The 20095-nt window shown below is 24.5% G+C and overlaps 7 protein-coding genes across 10 annotated transcripts in view; 4 read left to right on the forward strand and 3 right to left on the reverse strand.

Annotated features, from left to right (window-relative positions):
* LOC100864388 (uncharacterized) overlaps positions 1-2088 on the reverse strand; it is a 13828-nt gene extending 11740 nt beyond the window's left edge. The window contains exons 1-6 of the mRNA XM_086907841.1: positions 1963-2088; positions 1428-1604; positions 1170-1312; positions 811-1048; positions 585-707; positions 43-269 (exon numbers count right to left, since the gene is read on the reverse strand). Of these exons, the coding sequence (XP_086763967.1) occupies positions 43-269; positions 585-707; positions 811-1048; positions 1170-1312; positions 1428-1563 (867 nt within the window). The 5' untranslated portion in view covers positions 1564-1604; positions 1963-2088. The remainder of the gene's footprint in view (positions 1-42; positions 270-584; positions 708-810; positions 1049-1169; positions 1313-1427; positions 1605-1962) is intronic.
* Positions 2089-3319: 1231 nt separating this feature from the next.
* Positions 3320-5141, forward strand: Pym (partner of Y14 and mago). Its single transcript, XM_003690105.4, has 3 exons — positions 3320-3896; positions 4181-4277; positions 4342-5141. The coding sequence occupies exons 1-3, from the start codon at positions 3866-3868 to the stop codon at positions 4865-4867; spliced, it is 654 nt and encodes a 217-aa protein (XP_003690153.1). The 5' UTR covers positions 3320-3865; the 3' UTR covers positions 4868-5141.
* A 128-nt stretch (positions 5142-5269) lies between these two features.
* LOC100872754 (GATA zinc finger domain-containing protein 1) lies at positions 5270-6810 on the forward strand. Its single transcript, XM_003690107.4, has 3 exons — positions 5270-5847; positions 5927-6129; positions 6226-6810. The coding sequence occupies exons 1-3, from the start codon at positions 5572-5574 to the stop codon at positions 6437-6439; spliced, it is 693 nt and encodes a 230-aa protein (XP_003690155.1). The 5' UTR covers positions 5270-5571; the 3' UTR covers positions 6440-6810.
* Positions 5817-9028, reverse strand: or (AP-3 complex subunit sigma-2 or). Of its 2 annotated transcripts, XR_004225319.2 has the most exons (4): positions 8490-9028; positions 8033-8416; positions 6819-7222; positions 5817-6428 (listed from the first exon to the last, which is right to left on the reverse strand). XR_004225319.2 is itself a non-coding variant. In XM_003690108.4 (3 exons), the coding sequence occupies exons 1-3, from the start codon at positions 8556-8558 to the stop codon at positions 7100-7102; spliced, it is 576 nt and encodes a 191-aa protein (XP_003690156.1). In that variant the 5' UTR covers positions 8559-9028; the 3' UTR covers positions 6594-7099. The 2 variants fall into 2 exon arrangements, 1 of the variants encoding a protein (XP_003690156.1); XM_003690108.4 differs by lacking the exon at positions 5817-6428 and having other exon boundaries at positions 6594-7222.
* Positions 9029-9364: 336 nt separating this feature from the next.
* On the forward strand, positions 9365-14233 carry LOC100872993 (beta-1,3-galactosyltransferase 1). Of its 2 annotated transcripts, none has more exons than XM_003690109.4 (5): positions 9365-9623; positions 10201-10381; positions 10977-11242; positions 11340-11614; positions 11684-14233. In XM_003690109.4, exons 2-5 carry the CDS (start codon positions 10201-10203, stop codon positions 12063-12065), a joined length of 1104 nt encoding a protein of 367 aa, XP_003690157.2. In that variant the 5' UTR covers positions 9365-9623; the 3' UTR covers positions 12066-14233. The 2 variants fall into 2 exon arrangements, with proteins under 2 accessions (XP_003690157.2, XP_012344437.2); XM_012488983.3 differs by having other exon boundaries at positions 9400-9623; positions 10201-10438.
* An 83-nt stretch (positions 14234-14316) lies between these two features.
* On the reverse strand, positions 14317-16730 carry LOC100864506 (uncharacterized). Its single transcript, XM_012489000.3, has 2 exons — positions 16172-16730; positions 14317-15951 (listed from the first exon to the last, which is right to left on the reverse strand). Exons 1-2 carry the CDS (start codon positions 16218-16220, stop codon positions 14486-14488), a joined length of 1515 nt encoding a protein of 504 aa, XP_012344454.3. The 5' UTR covers positions 16221-16730; the 3' UTR covers positions 14317-14485.
* Positions 16731-16803: 73 nt separating this feature from the next.
* On the forward strand, positions 16804-20074 carry Pex5 (peroxisomal biogenesis factor 5). 2 transcript variants are annotated; one of them, XM_086907854.1, is made up of 9 exons: positions 16967-17107; positions 17479-17657; positions 17768-17850; positions 17935-18373; positions 18477-19014; positions 19093-19261; positions 19346-19503; positions 19570-19737; positions 19812-20074. In XM_086907854.1, exons 2-9 carry the CDS (start codon positions 17585-17587, stop codon positions 19849-19851), a joined length of 1668 nt encoding a protein of 555 aa, XP_086763980.1. In that variant the 5' UTR covers positions 16967-17107; positions 17479-17584; the 3' UTR covers positions 19852-20074. The 2 variants fall into 2 exon arrangements, with proteins under 2 accessions (XP_003690158.1, XP_086763980.1); XM_003690110.4 differs by having other exon boundaries at positions 16804-17107; positions 17479-17850.
* The last annotated feature ends 21 nt before the right edge of the window (positions 20075-20095 follow it).

Raw genomic sequence — 20095 nt, forward strand, 5'->3', positions numbered from 1 at the left:
GAATAATAAAAGCGTACGCAGGGATTCCATTATCGTTCTTACGCTTTGCGCTGCGGTGTAATGAAGGAGAGCATCGCAATGATAGAGTGGTATTCGTTGAGGATAATCCGCCGAGGCGGGCCACGACGACAATCCGATCCCGATTAATAATCTGACCTCGACCTCGCCACGCTTGACACCGTCCACGCCGATTCTGACCAATATCCCCTCGCTGTCTTCGATCATGGCCACCCGATTACGCCTCCTCGGCAACGATTCGTCCGAAATACCTGCACATATTACGATCCCCCGGTTATTTAAAGGAACATAGTTTTCGTTGAAGAAAATTATCGCAATCAGACCGATTCCCTTCAACGATCTAAATTCTAAGTCGTAACTTTGCCCGACACATCGAATTACCACGTTGCTTGGTGCAAACGGTTAAAGAAGGTAAGAGGGAGGAAAAGGGGAATACAGTTTTTGGAAACAGTTTGGAAAGCTCGCCTCTGTTTCGAGAGATTCCTCGAATCTTATCTTCGTTGCTTTTCGTTGATTTTAAAACTGATGAAATCGAAACTCTTGTATAATAAATGTAAGATGTCTACCTGGGCCGTAGAATATCCGGCAATGGTCCGGCTGTTTCAATATTTTATCGAGGATATCGGCGTCGACTACTTGGCCAGGTGAAACGCAAACTCTGTCGTCTTCCGGATCAATCGGGGTATCATCTGAAAACAGTGAACATCAGAACACTTTTCTTCTTGTTTAATCTCTATCGTACACTCGAGATCGATAAGAAACTCTATCGATACACAATTTAAATATGTTCACCTCGTTTTATAGCTGCGGCTAATAAATTTGCTAATTTCGCTTTCACGAGATCCCTTCTCAACCTTCCCGCGACGTCCACATACTCCCTCCAAATTTCCTTATCATCGAGGCTAAGTATCTTTAAATGAACGAAGCCTGGTGAAGACGCATCTTCCTCGATCGCGATTCCCTGCTCGGGACGATTTGAACTCGAGCTCGACAATGCATCTATCCGTAACAGATACTCGAACCTGAGTCGCTGGGCGAAAAGAAAAAAACGTGTTGAAAAATATGACGCCATTTCCTAGGCGAGGATATTTCTCTCATTTTTTTCGATTCGACGAGTTATCGTTACGATTGCGATTTGCCCGCAATTTTACCTTCATTCGTCGTGGCTCGTTCAACGAAACGAGGAACATGGACGAGAATCTTGGATCGAGAGCGCTTGCACCCCGCACTAAACGTTGAATCAATTTTTCCACTGTGGCTTCGATCGCAAAAACGGGGTTAGAGACATCTGTAACTGAACATTGGAAAATTTTTAACAGTTCGTGATTATCGTGCGAATTCGATATATATAAATTATTCTTCGAATCGAAATGAAGAATAAAACGATAATCGAGAAATTGGTTATTCACCGTTTTCAGCCTCGTCGACCAGTTTACGGAAATATGTGTTCAGGTTGCACAGCTGACCTTTGGTGAAAGTGAGCCTCGTAGCCGTTAATCGAATACCACCCTTCTTGCACGATGATCTGCTAGCTGCACAGCCCATTTTCTCGGTCGAGAGAGAAAAAAGACGATGAAATTTCCGATCTACGAAAAATTAGTATTATTATTATTATTATTATAAATTCATTCGTGATACTGATGATAATTTCGTTGATCAATCAATCAAGTTTGTAATCAAAAAATTACGAGGATTAAATCGTTGATACATTTAAGATATCATTTCAAACTATCAGTTTAAAGAAATTCCAAAATAAATAATAAAAAGTACAGTTCACTTTTTTTTTTTTTTTAAATAGATCGTCGCCACAACTTCGACTCTATCGTTTCGAATTATCGAGAATTTACGCATTAGAAGTTTCTCAACAAATTTTTCACATGAAAAAGAAAGAAAAGAAAGAAACGGATTCGTTTGAATTTAGTTTTACGTTAGAGTATTACGTACCTGTGGAACGAGAATGAAGTCACGGGCATAGATTCACGGCAAATACTGAACGAACACCATGTCACGGAGTTAAAGCTACCGAGTGACGTTTCCATTCCATCCGGAAAGATATTGACACTTTGCGATCGTGACCGTGTAAATATACCGAATGTCAATTATTATTCAGCAGATCGACTAACAATACCATGACAGAGTTCGGCCACTGGAATTACTTCCGATCCTGATTCTGTGTACTTGACTTCCGCTCCTATGAACGTGTATCCGTTGCCTCTTGTGCGCTATGCTGTCATTACGATGTAATCAAATTAATTGCACATACAGAGACTTCGAATTCGAAGGTTTTGAACGAAAAAAAAGAAAAAAAAATGTATTATATCATCATAATATTATAATACACTTAATACGCTTAAAATGTTTAAAGACGGCATATATGTTTCGGAGAATAAAAAAAGATTTATACTTTTCACGAGCGAATTCAATTGTACAAGATTTAATGTTATTTATATATATTCATATAAATGCTTTTTGCTTATGTGATTATTGATATTAACTAATATTATGATTAATTGTTATTTTTATTATTGTTGTTGTTTCTATATTTATCATCATCGTTAATAGAATAATTTGTTTAATTTGAGATAAAAAAAATTTAATTTCTATATTTGAAATAAAAATAAATGAATTTTCCTAATTCCCTCTAATTTCATCTTAATTACTCCAATTTCCTCTCTCTTAAATTCTCAACAAGAAAGTTATTTAAAATTTGATTGATAATAGATATTAATTTTATATATACATATATATATATATATATTATAAAATATTAAACTTATATAATGTTTCAAAATATCTTTTGCTGGATCAGATTTTTATTCATTCAAATCTCACCATTGTCGCTAAACGATGTCTCGCGTCAAAACAATCGTATCATATATCAGATATTATAGTTTGTGATATCATTATTCTAGATATATATTGTAAAATTGAAAATATCTGTATTTCTTTTTTATATTAAATATTAAGATATATTGTAATTTAAAAAAAAAGAAATCATGAAAATGCGTTTAATTAACATCCCATTGATTGTGATCATTCGCAAAGTATAGACAAGGAGAGCAAATAGTGAGAGAAACACAGAAATAGAGTAAAAACGAAGTAACTGGCGCCATCTCTAAAGTAGCGCGAAACTAAAAAAAAAGGAAAGCAAATATTACAAGAAAGATAAAAAATAGAATAAGAAAGTGACTGTCAGTGCCATCTCTTGAGTGTCAAAGATATCAAAGTGTAAAGATGATGATCTATGTAAGATAAAATAGAATACTATAGATAAGAAATGGAATAAAGATGATATCTTCCAGAATTTTATACCCGTGTCGAAAAGCATATGATTTATTATGTGTAAATCACATATTGATATAGCAATTGTTTTTAATATTACAATCATTTTTTTAATTGCCGAATCGGTAATCGCTTGTGACAAAAAATGCTATAACACGAAAAAGCATTGCACATTTATTCTATATATCATCTGTGATTTTAATCCAACTGAATACTATATCGATAATATTGAAAACTATTAAAATGAACGGATTTAAGAAATGCTCTCATAATCTAATTGCTTTTTTTTTTTAAATTAATATTAGAAGAAATGCCATTTCAATAAATATTGCATATCGAAATAATCATAGTTATGGACTAATATTTATCTTAAGAATATTATTAAAATAATAACATAGTAGTGACATCTTACATGTATGGAATTGTACGCATATTATTATTTTCAAGACACAGGGTATTTCTGAAGGGTTGAGGTCCTCACGATCGCAAAATGGCACGCGGATAGTAAGAATTATCAAGAAATATAATAAAAAATATACACGGCGAACGATCGTACTGAATAACGATGGCGTCGGCTTACATTAAAGATGAACAAGGTGATAAATTTCATTTTATTTAATTACTTAATTTATTTTAACTATTGAATTATTTATAACCTGTAAATGTATTTATAACATGTAAACAACCTCCATTTCACGATAGTGTTAAGTTAAGTTCTAATATTTATCTATCTTCAAATTTTTAATAAATATTAAAAATTGTAATAAAAGACACATTATATCTTGAATAAAATCTAATGCAAATAATATAATAAACATATTTAAAAGAAGATATTTATGTTCATTCATAAAATTAATTTTTATTACAAATTTTTTCATAGGTGGGACATTTATTCCTGCCAGTCAACGTCCAGATGGTACATGGCGTAAACCGCGTCGTGTCAAAGATGGTTATATACCACAAGAGGAAGTCCCACTGTATGCATTTATAAAAATATGTTAAATTTTTCTTTTTGGTATCATATGTATCATTTCCTTTCAGATATGAAAGCAAAGGTAAACAGATAAAAAATAAACCTATATATCCAATAGGTGCAAGTCCAGAATTTATAGCTGAGCATAAAGCTAAACAGGAAGCATTACTAGCAGCAAAATCTAAAACTATTCCTGGTGCTTCAGTTAAAACAGAAGTAAAAAAGAAAAAGAAAAAAAATAAAAACAAAACAACTGAACGTATAACGGAAGAATTAGCTAAAACTACTCTTTCAGAATCAGATCAGAAAAAAGAATTATCATCACATAATAGTAAATCGCAAACTAATATAAAAACAATATCTAATAATCAAACATCAGTTCCCAAATCAAATGTTCCAACACAATCTGAAATTTCAATACCAGATCCACAAAAAAGGTTGAAAAATTTAAGAAAAAAAATTAGAGAAATTGTAACATTGGAAGAAAAGATAAAAAATGGTTTGTTAAAAAATCCTGAGAAAGAAATACTTGATAAATTAGCAAGAAAAGCTGAAATTTCAAAAGAAATAAAACGATTAGAAGCAAGTCAATAGAAAGAAAAAGAAAAAAATATATTTACCTATTCTAATGAACTATCACTTTATAGTTGTACCTAAACAAATGTGTGTTTTTCAAATTTTTAAAAATTTTAATATGATCTTATGTAATATCACTTTCTCATCCTCTTTATACAGTAAATGTATAGCAATATAAAAATGTACATTTATATACAGAAGATAAAAATTAAATACTAATGAATTTAGTATGCTACAACATCACTATGTGAAAGACCAATCAGATTTTAATAAAAATTGTTTTTGCATATTATATGTTGTTATTTATATAATAAAAAATAAATACTCTATATATATATATATATATATATATATATATTCACTTAATACGTTTCTTTAATTTTTGTCACATATAATTTCACTGAAGTACTAGGGATTTTATATGCTGGACATACTGACTAGCTTTATTTTCTCAATAGTTGCCAAAATTCTCATATTACAATATTCTATGTTTACAAGTACTGTACAAAATTCCACTTTACACAAAGTATTACACATGAAAAATGTGAAATATTCGTACAAATATTTCAATAACTTTCATTTTTGTCATATTTTCATAGTCAAGTCTTTGTACTTTGTATTCAAATGTAGATTATTGATAATTGACGTATAAATTAAAAAGAACATTTCATGATTGACTATAGATATTAAATAATTAATAACGTCAAATTAGTTGATATTCGATGCCTCTCGGCAGTAAACCTGAATGTGTCAAGTGTGGGACTCGAGAGACCCCGCTTTGGCATTCAACGGAAGCCGGTAACCTTTGCAATGATTGCCTAGAAGAAGAAAGAACTTCCGAAGCAAATTCAAATGTAAAAAATGAAGATGAAGATAAAGGAGGTTCATTAAAACCTACTAGAAGAAGTACGAGGATTACGAGATATTGTAATTCTAAATCAATTCCACATAAAATTATACCGAAGGGTAAAGGAAGAAGAAATTTATTCAAAAAAACTGTATGTTTTTAAATTTGTTACAACAATTTCAAAGGAAAGAACATTTTATACTATTTCCTTTTTATTTTTCAATTTTTAGCCAGTTAAAGCACCAACAGCTACAGCAACCCCTGTTACAAGTAATTATGTATTTTATAGAGGCACTTATTTTCAAGTAGGTGATATAGTTTCAATGCAAGATATTGATGGAGGAATTTATTATGCACAAATTCGTGGTTTACTCACAGACCAATATTGTGAAAAAAGTGCTGCTGTTACTTGGCTTTTACCTACTAGTGCAAGGTAAATTATTATAGATTATTAAAACATACGATTAATTGTTAATATTAAAATACCTATAAATAGTAAAGTTATTATATTTTATTATTTTATATATAGTCCACCACCTGATGAAGGATTTAGTCCTGAAACATATATTATAGGACCAGAAGAAGATCTCCCACGTAAATTGGAATGTATGGAATTTGTAATGCATGCTCCATCAGATTATTACAAACTAAAAAATACATCATATCCACCACCACTTACAGAAAGGGGTACTGGATATATATGGACTACACTTAGAAATGAAATTGTTACATCTAAAAAGTAAAAAATAAATTTTTGTTTTTAATTTATTATGGAATCTTTTATATTAATATGTATATTAATTAATTGCTTATATTGAATATAAAAAATTTGGTGTTGAAATATAAAACAATAATTAATGTAAATATGTATAATTAATAATTTTTAAGAAATGAATGTTGTCATGAATTACTGTAATATTTATTATATCATTTTTGTTTCATACAATATAATTTTATTATTAAATGGAAGTAAATTACTATTAAATACAAATAAATTATCACTAAGTATACTGTTTTAAAAAATAATAATAGAAATGCAATTTCTTTAATAAAACTATATAAAAATAATAATGTAACTTTTGTAATTAATAAAATATATTTCTAGATTTATGAATTTTTTACCTTTTTTTTCTTATATATTGAACATAATACTTCCAATAATCCAAATTCTTAATTTTAAGGTCAGATATAAGTAATTTTCTCAAATTATATAGTACAAATCCTCTTCTTTGAAAATCTTCATTGATTAATTTTGTTGAGATGAAATACATGAAGAATTTGTGGATAATATTGATGTATTCTCGTTTGCTTGAATGAAAGGGAAAAAAAACCCTTGTAGTATCATTTGCATTTGGAATTATAGTTGAAACTAGTCAGCTTGGAGCCAACGAAGTAACGGCTGGTCAGAATTTAAGATCTTTTATAGCTTGTGGTAAATCAGGCAACTTCATATCCTTTATCTGTTGTGGTATGTTCATATTCTTGACAGCAGAAACAGCACGCGCCGGCGCTGCTGTGATTCCTGCCTGCACATATCATATGGATGGAAAAAATGGAAAATGGAAAATATAAAGGGCATTTGAATTTAAATTGATTAATAAGAGTAAATACAAATAAATAACTACGCAATACATATTTTATTCTTAGAGCATAGCGACGTATACATTTGCATTAAGGCACTGTTATCGAGCAAACATTTACAAACGACTTAGCACCATGCGTGTTATGAATATTTATTTTGTAAAGCTTTACGTTTCGAAAAATTTGTTTCGAAATTCTTAGTAAAAAAAAAAAAAAGAAATCAGATAAATTACATAAAGGAATGAATGTATATAAAATGATCTGATTTTTTTTACTGCCGATTTACTTAGGGAGGGGGCCCCAGAAGGACAAACGGACGAGGTGAGCAAGATCGTCCTGATTTGTAAGTTCCCTAAAATTCATGTTAGGTCAATCAGTCCTACCACCATATGAAATAGCTCTACAAAACATTCCAATGCATGCACAGCTAATGAAAAAACTGCAATAGTCTGTTAACTCCTTCAAGCCCAGAAAACTTCTTAATATTTAATGCCTTTTTTTATGTTCGTTTTACTACTTCAAAATTTAAAGAAAATAAAGATAAAATAGACTCAAAATTTAAGGGATGTTTACATTAAATTAGTCATTAAAACTTGATTATAGTAATATGATTATAGTAATTTAACCACAGTGCATTGCTATATTATGTACAAAATTTGTTATCTTTAATATCTATAAATTATATAAATAAAGCTTAAACATATAACACATATATCAATATTTCTTCTAAATGCAAATTATAAAATATCACTTACCTCCTGTTTTTCCAATTTATTTTGATCTTCAATTCTTGTAAGTATTTCAGTCATATTAGTTTCCAAAACCATTCCACCCATCACTAATTCATTAAGTATATAATGAACTTTATCTACATGAAAGATAAGATCAAGTTCACATACATTTTCAAAACATTTATCCAATGTTTCAACAAAAACTTGTATTAAATCCAAAATTCCCAATTCTGATTCTGAACTATCAACACAAAATACAAAATATAACGTAGCATAATGTCGATAGATCAATTTATAATCAGATCCACCAATTAAACTTCCACCTTCTAAAAAATTACAAACATTATCATCTCTCTTTGAAACTAATTGAAATGTTTCCTTTATTATTTGTTGCTGCATATCTTCATTCTAAAGAAAAAAAAATTTATTCAATTATATATTAGATTAAATAGTAATAAAATCTAATCATCATTATACTTACAAAATATTGATAAAATTTAGAAAGTCTAGGCTTTCCATGATTATTAAATACTAATATAGCCTTAATCATGATTGATAATTAATTAATAAATTAAATACTAATTTTATAATAAAAAGAAAAACAAATGTTCATTCACAAAGATTAGTCAAAAAAAAAATTTTCTTTTTAACATCATATTATCAAAGAAATTCATAGCAATAATTATATTTAAGATTAACATTTAATTATAAAGTTAAAACAAATAAATATTTCATTTTACAGCTATCTATATTTATACATTTTCTTTTTTTTATTTTTTCTAACCTTTTTATTAAACAATGTGATATTATACTAATAATTAACATCAATAATAATATTATATATAAAATTAATTAAGAAAACAACTTAAAAATTATAATAATTAAATCCAATATATAACAAATGAATTATTTATAATAATTTCCAATGAAAATTTCAAGTTTTAGAAAATCAACAAATTCACGAAACATGGATATTAAAACACTACAACCATCTAACGTGAATAAATAGAACTAATCGCCAAGTAGTAAAATTAAAAAATCTAATTTTCAAACTAAATTTTTTGACTGTTTAAATTTAAACTTAAATTTAAAGAAATAATTTGAAACCAATTTTGTCAAAATATTCTTTTTTATACGTGCTTAATTAAAATTATACAAAATTTAAATTTATATTATTATTTATAATTATTATCAATGTTACACATAGTTTTATTTTATACTAAAATGACAATTTTAATAAATTTTAATTTTGATAATAAAAGAAGGACTTTAATATTCTCTGAAATATGTGATAAAAAAATGCATCGAGTGACAGGTCTATTTTATATTTTATATGTGCTATTACAAATGAAATACTTTATTTGTTATCTAATAAACAATGAAATCCAAGTAATTAACACTAGATGGAACTACATTCATGTAATATCTGATAAACCATTTTGATTTCTGAATTCTCGAAAGCACAAAAATCTGAATTTTTCTATTTTTATATTATTTTTTTTAACATGTCATTAGATTTCTGCGTTATGTTTCGATAAATCGTAAGTGCAATCTTACGAAAAAAGTAAATGGAGTATTATCAAATGCAGCGTAACATAATCATTGTATTTCAAAGGTAAGGTTGTTTACAATATATTTAACTTACAATCTACTTATTTAACTTTAACTTTAATTTTTATTCTTGTATCAAAATTTATAAAATAAATTTCAAATAAAATTCAAAAAAATAAATAAATTTTGTATTATTCATTTTAATAAATTTTAATTTTGATTATAATATATCATTTATTATATTAATATTTCTTGTCAAATTTATGTTTATTTGATATAATATAATTGAACTGTCATTTCTTATAAATAATATATTAATAAATTTAATTATTGATAATTTTATTGAAACTCTAAAAATCTTGATCTTTGTATTTCAGAATTCTTTTTTGTATTCGAAATTATAATATTTGATTTATTATATCCATTCATTTCTAGAATAAATTATTTTATTATTTATTTATTTATTTCATTTGATCATATTATCATAAATAATCATAAAATATATGTATTAAGAAAATAATTAATATATTTTTATTAAATAATACATTTTTAATAAAATTTCTAATAAAAAAAATTGTTTATCATTATAGTTAGAAAATGAAAAAAATAATCTTATTAAAAAATGAATTATCTGTTCTTAGATGGACAAATTGCAATTATTGCCATTGGAATTGCCATCAACCACCAATATAAATAATGGAACAGTGAAAGGAAAAATATCATTTGTTCGAAGATTAGCAATGGGATTTGTGATTCTGGCTACATTAGGTTTACTGTATGTACCAGCATATCATTCTGCCCAAGGTCCACTTTTAGGCTTAGGTGAGACTCCATCTCCTGCAAAGCATATTGGTGTTTCACATTTGGTAGCTTCAGTAGGTATGCATTCACTAACATTGCTAGAAACTTTTATTATATTATAAACTAACAAAACTAATGATATATACAAGCTTGCTTTTACTATTCTTCTAATTTAATCAAATTCAAATTTTAATTTTTTGGATTATATTAATATAAATTTTTAAAAAATATAAGAATTACATAAGTAGATATAGTTAATATAGAATAACATATTTACCATATTAAATTTTTAATAACTGAAGGAAAAAACAAATATTTCTATTATAATAATAGATATAGAATGGATATTTATTTAATTATATATTTATAGAAATTTATATTAAAATTAATAAAAAAGAAAAATAAATTTAAATAGTAAAAAAAGTATTAGCTATATAATTCAATTTTCCTTTTTCTATTTTATTTTAGAATGCTTAAGTGATGCTAAAGTAAAATAATTATTTAATTTTATTATATAATGGCATGTATAAAATCAGATGTTAAAGGACAAAATTTTATAAATTCAATTTTCTCTAAAAATTTAAAATAAAATACTTTTTAAATAAATAATTTACAGCACAGTTGCCAGGTTGGACATATAATACTTCAAGAGATCTTTCTGTATATATTCATCCAGAAAATACAACTTCAGTTTTAAACCCTATTGGTATATGTTCTCCATCACCATATCTTTTTATAATTATTTGTTCAGCTGTTACAAATATCAAAGCACGAACAGCTATAAGAAATACATGGGCTAATAAAAATAATTTAGATAATGCATATAACTCATCTGTGAAAGTAGCATTTCTTCTGGGTCAAAGTGACAATGATACACTTAATGTATGTATTTATTTATTAAAAAAATATTAATAATAAATATTAATAAAAATATCAATAAATATTATCTGAATAAAATAAATATGAATTTATATTGCAGAATATAATAGCTGAAGAAAGTCATCAATATAATGATATTATTCAAGAAAAATTTTATGACACATATAACAATCTTACATTGAAATCTGTAATGATGTTAAAATGGATAACATCAAATTGTGGTCAAACAAAATATCTGATGAAAACAGATGATGATATGTTTGTGAATATACCTACTTTGATGAAAACCTTACAATCAAGATCACAAACTACTGATATATTATTAGGTTCTCTCATTTGTAATGCCAAACCTATTTTAGATCCAAATAATAAATGGTAAATAATATATATTATATTATAATATAAAATAAGTCTATATATAATCTAAATATATGTGTTAATTAGGTACACACCAAAATATATGTATTCAGAGAGAATATACCCTAATTATTTATCTGGTACAGGATATGTAATGAGTTTAGATGTGGCATTTAAATTATATCATGCAGCATTAATAACACCATTACTTCATTTGGAAGATGTTTACATTACTGGTCTTTGTGCAAAATATGCAAAAGTGCGACCTGTAAATCATCCTGGATTTAGTTATGTTCCACGTAAACTGGATCCTTGTGTATTAAGAAATGCTATTACAGCACACAAAGTGAATGTATCTAGTATGTATGTAATATGGAACAAATTGAATGATACAAATCTTTCTTGTAGCAATCACACTCATATTGATAAAAAATCAGTTACATTAAGTAGAAATAGTAGAAATATTTGATATTATATAATAAAGAGAACTATTAATAAATGTTTAAATTAATTAAAGTTTTTTAAACATTAAATATATTATTTATTATTGATTTAATTACTTGTTATATCAGAATAATATTAATAAGTAAATTAATGAATATTCTCTTATGAAAATGATAAAACAAACTCATATTGAATTTATTCATGAGAATTTTTAAAGTATGACAAGAAAGATTTGTAGTTAATATTTGAATAAAGTTCTGCAGATTATTTTTCCATTTAAAAAACAATAGTTTTAAAGGAATCTTTCAATTAGACTTATTTTATATGAATTTATTTTCTTATTTATTTATAAAAGTTTTCACAACGAAATATAAAATATCTGTTTAATTTTTAATTTAACATTTAAATTACAAAACATTTATTTTATTTATTTTATTATCAAATATCATATTAATCGCTTCCATTTGTTTAAAAAATATTTAACAAATTTAAAAAAAAATGTTATTTAGAAATTTGATAAAAAAAGATTAACATTGAGTAGTGATAATAATTTAAATACATCAAATACGTTTATATGATAAATTAATTACGTATTTTTGACATCTTTATGCTTCCTTTAAAATTTACATTAACTTTAATATATATAATCAATACCTAATTCTAATTAAAAATTTATTGCATTCTATATTGATATTATGAAACTATTTGTGATTAATTGTATATTTATATTTTATGTCAAAATGTAGCACTTTATAAAAATTTTCAAATATTTAAAAAATTTTTATAAATATTCTAACATTTTAACATTCTATGTTAATGTAAAATATTTTATAAAAATAATTATTATGATAAATCTCATAAAAATAATTCAGATCTTTAAATAATGATATTTATCTTATTAAATATACTATAATTAATAAAATATAACGAATCATAAAAAGAATATATAATATATAAGTGTATTAAATTACACTTATTGCCTAAATGAAAACAAATTTTTTTGAAATGGTTTCTTGATATTTCTAAAAAAATTATAAAAATATATATATATTTTTTACTATTTGCATTTATATATTACAAGTTGTTCTTAATAGTTATTTCTTTAATAAAAATTTATTTTGTTTAAAATTTATAAATTTAAAATTATATTAATATTTCTTCATATTCAAATATTATAATAATTTTTAATAATTATGTTGTAATCTCAATTTTAAGGCTTGTTATTTATTGCTTATAATGCAATAATTATCAATTAATTAATAGTATAGATCTCATATAAATCTCAATAATTTTGATTTTAATTATTAAAAATAACAAATTCATCCATCCAATTTTAAATAAATGTATTGTGCATAAAATACAACATTGTTAAAATTGTATTATGATATTTATTTTAATATCAGTGACATATATTTAGCTATCATGAATTTGTGATGTAGCCTATTATAAGTTGAGAATATATGAAATTTTGTAAAAGTTTGTTAGAACGTATCTATTAATGATATTTATAATAATAATAATGATAATCATGTTTCTTGTATTCTAATTGATTATAATCAAATTGATTACCATTTTATATGATACTTAAATAATTACATACATAAGAAGGAACTACATTTCTTGTTAATTCTAGTGCAAATAATTAATGCACCAATGTTAAATTAATTATTAACTCCAGATTAATATAAATTCATATTTATGAAGCTTATTAAGTGAGATTCATTCACTAGTAAAAGCAAAATGAAGATTATTAATAACTCTACTGGAGTATTCTAGTGGCCTTAGAAAATCTTATTTTATTTTATATATATATTGTGAAAAATTGAACTTCAAAGTTCTCTATCATGTTATAAAATTTGGTGCTACATAGTAATTAATCATACATTTCGCCGGATATACTTTTGTACAGATCATTATTTGATTTATAGAAATTAAATTTTACAGGACAGAAAAAATGTTCTTTTTTAAATAAAATCAATAAATTTAAATAAGAAATTCTTGTTTATTTTTTTTTTTTTTTAAATGAGCTGTACACAAGTGCATACGGTATTTATAAATTTAATGATATATTTATCTCTACAAATTCATATATATATAACTGATTTGTTACGCGCGTCTATTGAATTATAAAAAACAAATTGTGTCCATAAATAAATTGTATAATAAAAGAAAAGGATATTATTAATGAAAAAATATTTTTTCTTTCTTTTTTCTTTGTAAAAAAAAAAATAATGTTGTAAACAATATTTCATAAAATTTTAATTAATAACAACATATTTACAAAAATATTATTCATATATTTAAAAAATAAATACACAGTAAATATTTTACATCTATTACAAGCTAATTATATTCTATATAAATATTTATATACAACTATGTTATTATAAATGATTTTATAAATATTTAATTGCAATAATAATTTTTTTATCATTAATAATAATGTTACTTTTTTTCTTTTTTTTTTTTTTTTCTTTTCAAAGGCTCAGTTCTATCCATTATAATATTATTATCCATTATTTTGTCTGGAATTATTTGATTTTTATTTTTAATATTTTTTTCAGTTGATTCTTCAGTATTAAAATGAACAGCTCTTAAACTTTCTGTTAACTTATCCAATTTAATTTTTACTTTTCTACGTAATTTTGCTTGTTTCTTCTTTGCTATTCTAATATTTAAATGTTTCACTTTTTTTCTAAAATATGTATCTGAGAAATCTGAAAAGGAGTTATCAATATTCATTGATGAATTTGTGGTTTCATGTTTTAAAGGTACTTCATTACAAGAAAGTTCTGCTTGAAATTTACATTCTAAAGATTTAATATCTTCATTTTTAATTAACTGCAAATCTGAATCAATTTTATGTGATCTTTTAAATTTTTTTGCTTGAGAACCATTCAATTCATCATCTTCCCATGTATTAGTAATGTTACATTGAATATCTTGATTTTTTTTCTTTAATTTCTTATCTTTTTTCTTTTTTTTTTTATGATTATTTACTTGTTTTTGAACATTTTTTTTATTTATTTCATCCCTTGAGTTTTGTTCCATAAAAATTGAAGAATATTTTTGACAATTATCTATTTCTTCAGATTCATTATCTTTAACACCATAAGATATTAAAATTTTTTTTTCTTTTTTTCTTTTTCTTTTCCTACTTTTTTCTTTTTTTTCCTGTTTTGATTCATCTTTTATTATAGCATGTATATTTTTTTCATCATTATCACTTACATTACATAAAATATTTAACTGATGACTCAAATCATTTATACGTCTTCTATTCTTTCTTTCAGTAGTTTTACATTTTTTAGGAACTAATATAGTTTCGGATGTTATTGGTAATATTATATTTTCATCATTAATCTTTTCATATTCATTATTTTGAAATATATTATTACTGCTTTGTAATTTTGTTGATATATTCATATATGAATTTGAGTTTAATAAATATTTATCTTGTTGAGCTATTCTTTTCAATTTTCCATTTAATGTTAATCCATGTCTAGCCCCTTTATGAACAGTTCTACCATTACATATTTTAAATAATTCTTCATCTGTTAAAGAAGCATGATTAATATTTTCTTCAATATTTTGTTTTTCATATATATTAGAATTGTTTTCTATTAAATTGCCATTAAATAACGTAGAAGTTTTAAGAAAATTTTCATATTTAAATTCTTTTTTATTAATATCTTCTTTAAGAAAATTATCAGTTGTATTTTCTTTTGCAACAAATATAGAAACTCCATGTGTTTGTGATTGAACCGTGATACTACTAGCTGCTTTATTAAAAGCATTCTCCCACCAATTATTATAATCTTCATTTTTATGTCCTATTCCTGTTGTATTAAATTTTAATTTTGGTTTTAAAGCTTCTGTAATGCCGTTTTCATGTTTTCCTAAACCTTTACCTATATCAATAAAAGGTAAAATATAAAATCTTTTGTAAATATAAGATTGTTTTAATTTAATTATATAAACATATATATATATCTTTTAGATTATATAAATTTACTAAATACATTAATTTAATAATAAATATTGAAATATAATATATTCTAAGAATATAATATAAATAAATCAAGTTATAAATAATTTTATTATATAACGATATTATTTCTAAAAGCATACCTTCCTTCCATCCATACTTCATAAGCTGAGACTTTGCAAAATCATTCATATTTAAATTTTTGTTATTATAATTGTATATAAAAAAAAATTTAATTTAGCAATCTATAACTACATCACAATTTATGAACAATACACGTTTTCGTTAACTATAAGTATATAACATTACTAGTAATAAAAACTATATTATTTTTTATACATTATACACATTGAAATTTTCGTAATACTCGTATGGTGGCGTTATAATAGAATAATGCGCTAACATATGATTCAGAATTTTGTCCAATTTTAATGTTTAAAATTGTCTTTTTTTAATATATTTCATCTCCTTATCTTAGAATACACTGTTTATTACTAATTTGAAATTTTTTTGTCTATCTTAAAAAAATCTTTTTATGTTCTATATATATATATATATAGAATATATATACATATTATATATATTTTGTCAATGAAAAAGCTGTAAATATATAAATACGTTAAATATAAAATGATTATTATTTTTAAAAAATGTAATCAATTATATAATATTATATATACATATATATATTTAATGTACAAAGTTTTTATTTAATACTATAATAAAGTATATCGAAAATATATATTATTAATGTGTATATATACATACATACGTTATAGTTATTATAAAAAGGATGTTCAAACCTTCAGAAAATTTAGCTACTTATCTATGATTTGACGTTCATCAGCCAACGATAAAAAATAGTTTTATAATATGTATTTTGCCCTAACATTAAATTTTTTATATTCGCTATGATAATTTTGCGTGTCCCACCATTATACAGCGAAATTTATTCGAAGCAAAGTACTGATATTATTCGATGGCAAGGAAATAAACAGTTTTAAACTGTGCACTTGATGAAACACATTTAATATTAACAGTGTAATCAGAATATTTAAATATATTAAGAAAAGGACAAGGTTTGTGAACTTTATACTTTTATGAATATTTGTCATATTTTACGAAATTTAATGTCATTTTTTTTTATCCAATATCATTAAAATAAAATATTGTAAAATAAAATTACGTAAAATAAAATTTTTATATAAACATTTTAATTATTTTATATTTAATTATTATATATTTATTTATTTTTAACATTTAATATTTATATATAAAAAAAATGGAATTAAAATGAACATCTTATATTAATCAGTTAATTAAAATTAATTAAACTATGATAATTTTTTCCGTTATATTATAAATTTTCATCTTTTTAAATACAATTTGTATTATTATTATTCACATTTTTTTATTATACACATTTTTACATTATTATATATTATTTTAGATACATATTGACATTAAAAAAACAATGGCATTACGTGAATTAGTAGAAGGTGACTGTGGAGGACCTAGTTCTTTAATTCATTTGACATCACATTTTGTACGTGATCATGGATTCAAAGATGAAGGAATACATCATCCTTTTGAACATGTGGAACCTTTTCAAGCTTCAGATTCAGATCAGTTAGTTAAACAATTTTTAGAAGAAAATCCTTCATGTCCTCAAACATTTAGAATGGATAATTTATTACAAGAAATGCGTGAAATTGATCAAAATATTCATCCACCTATAGCAGCACCTGGAGTTGCTCAAGAATTAACCAGTTTAGATACAGCTTGGGCAAATCAATATCTTGAATCAGGACGTCATTTTAATGTAATTCTTACTTCATTGGTATAATTTATATGTTAGCAGTTTTTTTTTTATAAATTAAATTTTTATTGTTTTCATTTAATATAGGAACACCATGCTGATGATATTTGGCATCCTGAAGAAGAAAATAATTCAAATATTTTAAATAATCAAAAACATGAATTTGGATTAGGACCAAAATGGGCTGAAGAATATATAGAACATAGTATAGATGCTATACAAAGCAATATAAATATAGAAAATCCAATAGAAATAATAGAAAATAATGATAATCCTAATTTTGAATATTCAAAATTTATGAAATTTATGAAACAAGAAGGAGAAATCTCTATTGAAAACAATCAAGATTCACTGCCAAATGATACAAGTAAAAAATGGATTGAACAATATAAAAAAGATAATGAAAAATCTGAAGATACAATTTCTTCTGTCAATCAAGAAAATGAAATGATAAATAAGGTAGAAGAAGAATTAGCTGTTGCTGGTAACTGGATAGATGAATTTCAAAAAGAAAATGTCTCTACAGGTCTGTAGACATTTTAATATTAACTTGATATCTGCCAATTCCTAGTTATGCTAATAATATCAATATTAATAATCATTTTTATAAAAAATAAATTTTATTTTAGTGATAGAAAATTATGAATCTACATTTTTGAAACTTCAAAATGAATGGGAAAAAATTTCATCTGAGGAATTATCTTCCAAACATCCTTGGCTTTCAGAATATGATAAGTTTTATGATCCATTTAAAGATTATGAATTTCATGAAGAAAATCCTATGAAAAATTTACCTAATGCATTAAAAGAAGGTAAAAAAAGATTGGAAGCTGGAGATTTACCAAGTGCCATACTTTGTTTTGAAGCAGCAGTGCAACAAGATGAAAATAATTCAGAAGCTTGGTTACTTCTTGGTAAAACCCTAGCTGAAAATGAACAAGATCCATTAGCTATTTCTGCTTTAAAACGTTGTTTACATTTGGATCCTTCAAATGGCCCTGCTCTTATGGCACTTGCAGTTTCATATACAAATGAATCTTATCAAAATCAAGCATGTATAACTCTTAAAGAATGGTTATTGAAAAATGAAAAATACAAGCACCTTTCAATACAAAAGATTAATAATGAGCAAAACATAAAATCTAATGTATCATCTATTTTGTTTGAGTAAGTAATAAATTTAATAATGTATGTAATAAAATATAAATATTTTAGTAATTTTAATATTCTACTTATTTTTTCTAGAGATGTACATGAAGAAGTTAAAAATCTTTATATTCAAGCAGCACGAATGAATCCATGGAATGAAATAGATGCAGATGTACAATGTGGATTAGGAGTACTTTTTAATTTATCTAATGAATATGATAAAGCTAGCGATTGTTTTCAAGCGGCGTTGCAAGTGCGTCCTCATGTATGTAATCAATTTTTCTTATGATAGAAATTAATAATTAAGTATGTATTAATAATTATCAAAAGTATAATATATTTTTGAAAGGATTCTAGATTATGGAATAGATTAGGTGCAACTTTAGCTAATGGTCAAAAATCAGAAGAAGCTGTAACTGCATATCATCATGCTTTAAAATTATCACCTGGATTCATTAGAGCTCGTTATAATCTTGGAATTTCTTGCATTAATCTTGGTGCATTTAAGTAAGTAAAATTTTGTTATATAATATTATGAAATTATATATTTTGAAATTATTTATTTCTTTATAGAGAAGCAGGTGAACATCTTATAATTGCTTTAAACCAACAAGCTGCCGGTCGTGGCATTCAAGGCGAAAATTTTCCGCCGAAAACAATGTCGAATATTATTTGGTCAACATTAAGACTTGTTATTTCATTAATGCACAAATATCATTTAAATGAAGCTATAGAAAACAGGTAAGACTTAATATATATTTTTTAATAAAAATTACTAAATTTTGTTATATAAATAGTATTTTTGATTGTTTCAGAGATCTAACAAGGTTAAATAAAGAATTTGAAATTGTATAAAAATTTGTTGAACTCGTTAAAAGTATAAATCATTTTTAACTTAGTATTTAAGATATAAAATAAAATGATTAAAAATATTTTTCGTAGTTCAAAAATGTATATATAAACAAAAATTAAGATTATTAATGCTATTATATAATTTCTTTGTTATAATATGGGATTGACTTAAATATATTAAAAAAATTGTTTTGAAGAACATTATTTAATAAATATCAAAACATTATTTTGTCATATATCTTTTTTA

The sequence above is a fragment of the Apis florea genome, unplaced genomic scaffold (assembly GCF_048593485.1).
Source record: "Apis florea isolate Af1SG1 unplaced genomic scaffold, ASM4859348v1 contig_2989_pilon, whole genome shotgun sequence".
Lineage (NCBI taxonomy): Eukaryota > Metazoa > Arthropoda > Insecta > Hymenoptera > Apidae > Apis > Apis florea.

Coding starts and splice junctions, on each gene's coding strand:
- Pex5 (XM_003690110.4), top strand. CDS start 17,503: ATGGCATTACGTGAATTAGTAGAAGGTGACTGTGGAGGACCTAGTTCT. Junction 19,504..19,569: donor ATTAATCTTGGTGCATTTAA/GTAAGTAAAATT, acceptor ATTTCTTTATAG/AGAAGCAGGTGAACATCTTA. Junction 19,738..19,811: donor AATGAAGCTATAGAAAACAG/GTAAGACTTAAT, acceptor TGATTGTTTCAG/AGATCTAACAAGGTTAAATA.
- or (XM_003690108.4), bottom strand. CDS start 8,558: ATGATTAAGGCTATATTAGTATTTAATAATCATGGAAAGCCTAGACTT. Junction 8,417..8,489: donor CTAAATTTTATCAATATTTT/GTAAGTATAATG, acceptor TTTTTTCTTTAG/AATGAAGATATGCAGCAACA. Junction 7,223..8,032: donor ATAAATTGGAAAAACAGGAG/GTAAGTGATATT, acceptor TGATATGTGCAG/GCAGGAATCACAGCAGCGCC.
- LOC100864506 (XM_012489000.3), bottom strand. CDS start 16,220: ATGAATGATTTTGCAAAGTCTCAGCTTATGAAGTATGGATGGAAGGAA. Junction 15,952..16,171: donor GAAGTATGGATGGAAGGAAG/GTATGCTTTTAG, acceptor TTATTGATATAG/GTAAAGGTTTAGGAAAACAT.
- Pym (XM_003690105.4), top strand. CDS start 3,866: ATGGCGTCGGCTTACATTAAAGATGAACAAG. Junction 3,897..4,180: donor TTACATTAAAGATGAACAAG/GTGATAAATTTC, acceptor ATTTTTTCATAG/GTGGGACATTTATTCCTGCC. Junction 4,278..4,341: donor CCACAAGAGGAAGTCCCACT/GTATGCATTTAT, acceptor ATTTCCTTTCAG/ATATGAAAGCAAAGGTAAAC.
- LOC100872754 (XM_003690107.4), top strand. CDS start 5,572: ATGCCTCTCGGCAGTAAACCTGAATGTGTCAAGTGTGGGACTCGAGAG. Junction 5,848..5,926: donor GAAATTTATTCAAAAAAACT/GTATGTTTTTAA, acceptor TTCAATTTTTAG/CCAGTTAAAGCACCAACAGC. Junction 6,130..6,225: donor CTTTTACCTACTAGTGCAAG/GTAAATTATTAT, acceptor TTTTATATATAG/TCCACCACCTGATGAAGGAT.
- LOC100872993 (XM_012488983.3), top strand. CDS start 10,201: ATGGACAAATTGCAATTATTGCCATTGGAATTGCCATCAACCACCAAT. Junction 10,439..10,976: donor ACATTTGGTAGCTTCAGTAG/GTATGCATTCAC, acceptor AATAATTTACAG/CACAGTTGCCAGGTTGGACA. Junction 11,615..11,683: donor TTAGATCCAAATAATAAATG/GTAAATAATATA, acceptor TGTGTTAATTAG/GTACACACCAAAATATATGT.